Below are 6686 nucleotides of genomic sequence, written 5' to 3'. Positions count from 1 at the left end.
ATACACTACATGTTTTGTTAGTAGTCACATAGCCAGCTTAATCAATTCAGAATAATCAATTTGATCCATGATCCAGTCTGTCACAGAAGGCTCAGGGCAATATAGGCCCAAATTCAGAAATAAACCTAATAGTTGTTGCAAAACCAACCTTTACTAAAACATACAGAAGTACACCTTCACAGAAGGGCAAAAATACAGAAGGCTCAGGAGGCAAATTAACAGAAGACGTATAAACAAGCAATTGCACACACAGTCTAATAAATACCATAAAGTCCAATTAACTCAACACTCTTCAACTGGTTTGCCCAGGTGGAACCTATCTCTCAAACAAGGGCACACAGAGAGTGGAGGGGGAGTGCAGAACAACAAGGAATCTTTTGAAAGGAAGAGACCTGCTGGACGCCAGGGATGCGCCATGACACTCATGGGTGGTAAACCTTGCAACCGGAAGTTCAATATACATTGCAGTGGATGGAGTCGGCTGGACCAGCTCATGAACAATTTAGAACAAACATTATTTCTGAACCTTGTCATATAGTCGGTTCAGGAATATAAAAGAAGACATATCACAGGTTGTTTTCTAATCACTTGCTTTTTGATGTGCACAGTACATAATGGCAGGTATCGTTTCTGTCTCGGATGTATTGCGAGATTTGGTTGCAAGACAGGAAATGGGGGACAGTCTCATGATACTTTGTCCGTTCAGAAACATTTGTGCTCTTTAGATACCTCTATACAATTATACAGTGTACACATCAAACAACACAGTGTTTATTCATAAGCTGTCCAGCCGGCTCTCATAGGCTCCAATGTTGTTTCACTGAACTTCCGGTTTGAGTCTGCCACCCAGTGTGACAAATCTGCCGCCTGGAATTGCAGGATAGAGAAAATTATGTTGGCGTCTATTCCTTTTAAAAGAAATTCCTTGCGGAACAAGGGGAAGAACAAACTGGGCAAAGGCTGAGTTAGCCCCGTAAACCACCTCCCCGGGGGTGGTTTTACGAGGCTAGGGCTGAGTCAAATCAGGGCAAAAACAGGAGCACACTGGACAGGACAGGGCATACATAACATGGCACACAGGGCAGGGGCAAGTCCAATCTTGTTTTAGCTTTGTTTTGTTAATTTGTTTACATTTTCTTTGCTTTAAAGTGAGATGGCCTTTTAATTCAGCTAAGCACACAACGCTGTATTGACAAAATGCATATGCATAAACACATTATTCATACATATCTGTCAAAATATCTGTAAATAAAGCTTGAGAGCTTATTTTGGTCCTTTCATTGTGTGTAAACGGAATGCCACCATAGAGTTAGAAATGCCACCTGTTACTAAAACTAGAAAAAATAAGATTATCATTGAGTGGCTCTCCCGGTAGGTTTGGGAAGGTATGGGGTCCATTCTTTCAATTTGTCCGGAATTTGAATCCATCTTTTATCAGAGATACGGATATGTGAGGTCTGGTGGATCACTGATATGCTGGGTTTGCTGTGGCAGGGGTGTGGTGCTGTAGAGCGGATTTTAAACGTGACATAGATATGTATTGCTTGACTGGTGTTTTTGTTCTGGTTTTGTTTGTCTTTGTTTTTGTCTTGTTTGGTCTGTTTGTTTATATATTTTTATTTATTTATATGGATATATATTTTGTTTTTAATTTATGTCTTCATGTTTGGGGTGATAATTGAATGTGTCTATTGAACTGTTGTATTTTATTGGTTGCTTTAAAAAGCTTTTCTGTACCTTATGTTTTTTTAATGCTGAATACTGCTGCGGAAGAATCCAATAAACAAAGTTTTAAAAAAAAATAAAGAAATGCCACCTGTTGGCATTCATTGCTACATCATTTGTGTTGACATACCAGTAAAGCAAGAAGGCCTACATGCTCACGAGTCACAGTGAGTCCTTCCTTTGAGGCACGTGCAACCCCCTCCCATCTCTATTCAATTCACTGAACCTAAAAATGTGTGGAGTAAAAAGGATTTGATGCTGGGATCACCAGATTCAAACTTATTCAAGCATTTTCCGACAGCCCTGACAAATTATGTATTGTTAATGTTACCACCTTCCAACTTTGATTTGAACTCCCCTTTGGGGCGTGTCATTCATGTGAAAACATCTGCTCGATGCCAGTTACTTCTTACCACGTTTATGATTGTTGTGGGCAGTATGGGCAATGAGGAACTTCTGAATGTCACCGTTAACGTTGGAGGTTCTCTTTTTGCTCAGCTGCCCTCCCACTAAAAACAGTGTCCTGTTAGTTACACACAGTGAACTATAGCACTCCATGGAAGATGGCATTTTTCCTTTTCATACTTCAAATTCATGGCATGTATTTCGTATTTTGAACATTTTTGACGTCTTGTTTTTTACTTATTATGCTGAATATTTATTTTGGACGTATGATTCTGGTGTCTTTGTCTAAGGCTATGATCCTTGGACCTCTTTTTGTTTTTACAGAGGTCTCTTCTTCGCTGTCAGAACCTCGGAATGTGAGGGTTGAGTCGTATAATATGGGTGCTGTATTGAAGTGGGAAGCGCCTCCCAACGCACCCAAAGATCTGGTGTTCACAGTTCAGGCAGAGTTCAGGTACTGTACAGTGTGTTATTAATAGTCTAAACAAGTGATTCTCAACCTTTTTAATGTCAAGTACCCCTAGTTTGATATGCATGCATTAGGCCATGGACCCCCATTTGATACAGATTTGATCTCTGGGACCCCCACCTACACTGCAAAATCCTCAGTCTTAATTTAACAGATACAGACCCATAAGGGTCCATTTGGTTCCTTACTATCAATCATTTAGCTGGTGACCCCCCCATGGAACCCCCTCAAGGACTCCTGGGGTTCCAAGGACACCACATAGAGAACCATTGGTCAAAAATAAATGTTATCTCTGGATGCTGAGACAATGGACATGGATTGTTAAATCTGACATGACAGTTTACCAAAGCTGTAATTGTCCGTTTAAGGTAAATGTGCAGTCCGGCTATTTGATACTGTAGGCCTAGTATTTTTGTATTATACTACCATGGCCTAATTTGATCTGAAGAGATATAAAGAGAAAGAAAAGCAGATAAAAGAAAGAGAATGAGAAAAAGGAATGAATAAAAGAAAGCTGTGTGTGCATGTGATGCAAAAGGGAACGATGTATAGTTTACAGTTAGAACAAATGAAAGGTCATCATATGAGGAACCCAGACATACAAATGACAATGGACAATTCAATTTTATGTTCCCCATTTCATCTGGGAAGCGTCATCACATGCATGTGCTCAAACACAAATACTGTACTGGCACATGGTAAAATGGTAAATGGTGCATCTACTGTATATAGCGCTTTTATCCGAAGCGCTTTACATTGATTGTGCCATTCACCCATTCACACACACATTCATACACCGATGGCGGAGGAAACCATGCAAGGCACCAACCTGCTCATCGGGAGCAATTAGGGGTCAGCGTCTTGCTCAAGGACACTTCAACACTAACTCTGCACATGTGCACACTCACACACACATACTGTAGCACACACGTTTGAGGATACAGTGTGCAGTTTCCTTGGAAAAACATATTCACTGTTGTTGTTGTTTTTTAAGAGACATAATCTTTCTATCCTAAAATCACAACACTGGTTAAATGTCATGTCAGTGTCATGACATTGTTGTTATAGTGTTACACTTCATTATCTGTCTGTAGTCTAATGTTTGAATATCAGCTACATGGCATTTTAAAAACTTGATCTAAATGTTTAAATAAATATAATAAATGCCCATTTATTTATTTTTGACAGTGATGATTCCTTTGAGCCTATATGTCCTGGCACAAAGGAACTGCAGTGTGATTTTGGTCACCACATAAGCTGTCTTGGCGATTATAAGTTGAGAGTGAGAGCGGAGCTGCCACAGAAATCCAAATGGACCACCATTGAATTTGCCCCCGAAAAGCATAGTGAGTCTATTGAACTTTATGATGGGACTGACTGGATAACTTTTATTTCACTTGACTGACTTATGTTATTTTGTTTCAATTTTAAGGATATTGGAGCTCGTTTTGGTCAAGCGACTATGACAATTATAGTGTTGTACTGTTACTAATAGTGTTCTATTGTTACATTAGATTGAATAGAAAGGATGCTGAATAGTAGACTACATACTATAGTTTCGCAGTGCTCTGATTACACTTAATAACCTTTTCTGTAATTGTTAACTCAGTGACAGTCATCTATTTACATAGTTATGAAACCGTTTTGAAAAGTGATACATCAATATGGTTTCTAACGTTTATATAATTAAAGCTTTACAGATGTAATTCCCAGACAATGCATATAACTGTCCTTCCCTTTCTGTGACATGTCTGTCCAGCTGTCATTGGTCCTCCCACAGTGGGTCTGCATGCAAAGGGTGGAGCCATAGAAATGACCATCAAAGACCCCCTGCTGAGGGTCTCAACATCACTGAGAGTGTGCTACAGTGAAGTCACCTACGTTGTGAAGTACTGGAAAGCAGGCCATGAGAAGGATGTATGATCTATTATACTGATTAAGCTCTATAACGCAACACTATAGCCTAGACTACGCCAGCCTACAGTATAATGAGACAACATCAATATAGTGACAAGATGTACTTTGGATGAAATGGCTTGAATATTGGTGTTAGTTAATCAGGCTGGCAATGAAATATGTCAACTATTAATGCAAGAAAAATGGCGGTGCACTCGATGTCACAAGCAAAGCACCAATCAGAGAAGAGATTCTGGTGTCATACCACCTCAGTCTGTCTATGATGCATAGTTCACTATACGTTTCACCAGGTGTCTGAGAAGTTAATCACCGAACAGCGACACAGGTTCTGGCCCCTGGAGTCTGGGGCCAGCTACTGCTTCCAGGTGCGGGTCCAAATACGAGCATATCAAACCAAAGCAGAATACACAGACCCCACGTGTGAAATGACCCCAGGTGAGTTGTGGTGGTGAGTCTGGTAACAGTCTGGTGGAGTCTGTGTGTGTGTGTGTGTGTGTGTGTGTGTGTGTGTGAGTGTGAAATATACCCCCCTGACTCCTGTGCTACAGACAACACCTCGAGCCTGAAGCTAGTTGACGCATAACTTTAACACCACTGAGAAATGTTTGGTATCTTAATTAGGATTCTGTGGGAACTATTCTCAGTGGTTCTTGCTGCAGGTGGTGAGAAGCAGTGGCCGGGGGCCCTGGTCTCCAGCTTGGTGGCGGTGGCTGTGCTTCTTCCTGTGATGCTACTGACTGCCTGGTTGACGCACAGAGGCCGGCGTTTTCTGAACCCCAAGGTCAGCCTGCCACAACATTTCAAACAGGTATTTCAGTGAGACAAAATTCTACACATTCTATTCTATTTAGATTTGTTGATTTACAGTTAAAGTAACTCTATCTCTAAAATACTGAGTTATTTTCTTCACTCTGTGTCCTTGAAAACTATATATATCTCTGCTGTCAGGCAGAAACCAGCTAACTCCAAAACTTACATTTTTCAGGAAATGACAAAAACAAAACAAAAAGTCCAGTTAGGAGGTTTTGTTCATTATTGATAAGAACAGCTAAATGGACCTCCAAGCTCACAATGAGGGGTGGAGCCTGGAGTCAGCGAAACCAGCTAACTCCACCCCCCTTTGGTGGTTTAGCAGAAGGTTTGAGGATCCAATGGAGTTAGCTGGTTTTGTCAGAAGCGCTTTTTAATACTTTTCATTGGTTCAATATTCTTTTAATCAACACACAGACGTAAAGGGTGTTCAATACACTGATTTATGGGGAAAAAAAGCGGGAAAATGGAGTTAGCTGGTTTCTGCCCGACAGCAACGATATTGTGATATGATGAACTTCAATTATTTAAGACGAGGTGTCACATTTCTTCCCAAATGGAGCACAATTCATTTGTTTTGCGACACCCTGAAACATTGCAACCATGTAAATACCATTACCAGTGATAGCATGAGATTTCCACTGCAAATTCAAACTAATTCTATTCAATTTTGTTTTTCAAATCCCGTGTTTGAGGTTCCTGGTGTGTCCTCTGTCTTCCCAACCCTTGAAGATGCCTCAACGCTGCCGGAGCAGTATGATACGATCAGCAGCCTCTACGAAGAGCTACCCTATCATGCCATCACTTGCCAAAGTCCTTATGATAACATCACTCGCCAAAGTTCTTATCAGGACCTCAACAGCCTAAGTTCAGTGTGGCAGGCTATTGCCAATGCCACCGGGGAGAACTGTGATGAGGAACCACAGTATGGCAATGTTGTGGACGTGTGTCTCAAGCCCTATAGAAATGTTTAGGCTAAACTAAGTATTAGATTAGAAGAATGGTTCTCAACCAGTGGGTCGTGACCCAAGGGGGGGGTCCAAGATGATAGTGTCAATCTAAGGACTTTTAAGACCAAAAAAAAGGAATGAAAATAAATAAGACCATTACTGCATCAAAAGTAATCAACAAACTATACTATAAAAACTGGTGAAACATTGACCAAATTGGCAAAAATGTCAAATATGATTATTTGGGGGGTTGTGGCCTGAAAAGGTTGAGAACCACTGTATTAGAATATAAACACTGTTACTTCATTCCACTGCCTGTCGGCTGTTGTGGGTAATCTGTTGCAAAAGGTTCTATTTACTGTTCAGTGGTCTCTCAGTACACTCACACAGACCAAAAAAATGTATTAAGT

The 6686-nt window shown here is 40.6% G+C and overlaps 1 protein-coding gene across 2 annotated transcripts; it reads left to right on the top strand.

The window, feature by feature from the left end:
* The first annotated feature begins 2174 nt into the window (after nt 1-2174).
* Nucleotides 2175-6553, top strand: LOC311041116 (interleukin-10 receptor subunit beta-like). 2 transcript variants are annotated; one of them, XM_084051615.1, is made up of 7 exons: nt 2175-2322; nt 2455-2584; nt 3788-3945; nt 4359-4516; nt 4807-4951; nt 5176-5324; nt 6022-6553. In XM_084051615.1, the coding sequence occupies exons 1-7, from the start codon at nt 2289-2291 to the stop codon at nt 6298-6300; spliced, it is 1053 nt and encodes a 350-aa protein (XP_083907741.1). In that variant the 5' UTR covers nt 2175-2288; the 3' UTR covers nt 6301-6553. The 2 variants fall into 2 exon arrangements, with proteins under 2 accessions (XP_083907741.1, XP_083907740.1); XM_084051614.1 differs by having other exon boundaries at nt 2177-2322; nt 5161-5324.
* The last annotated feature ends 133 nt before the right edge of the window (nt 6554-6686 follow it).

Source organism: Gymnoscopelus microlampas (genome assembly GCF_963454915.1).
Source record: "Gymnoscopelus microlampas genome assembly, chromosome: 24".
Taxonomy (NCBI): Eukaryota; Metazoa; Chordata; class Actinopteri; order Myctophiformes; family Myctophidae; genus Gymnoscopelus; species Gymnoscopelus microlampas.
The sequence above is the reverse complement of the archived record's forward strand: the minus strand, read 5'-3'. Positions and strand labels throughout refer to the sequence as shown.

Excerpts from the sequence above, each read along its gene's own strand:
- LOC311041116 (XM_084051614.1), top strand. The coding sequence starts at position 2,289 with ATGGCATTTTTCCTTTTCATACTTCAAATTCATG. Across the intron at positions 2,323-2,454 it reads TTTCATACTTCAAATTCATG|AGGTCTCTTCTTCGCTGTCA; the intron begins GCATGTATTTCG and ends TTGTTTTTACAG. Across the intron at positions 4,517-4,806 it reads AAGCAGGCCATGAGAAGGAT|GTGTCTGAGAAGTTAATCAC; the intron begins GTATGATCTATT and ends ACGTTTCACCAG.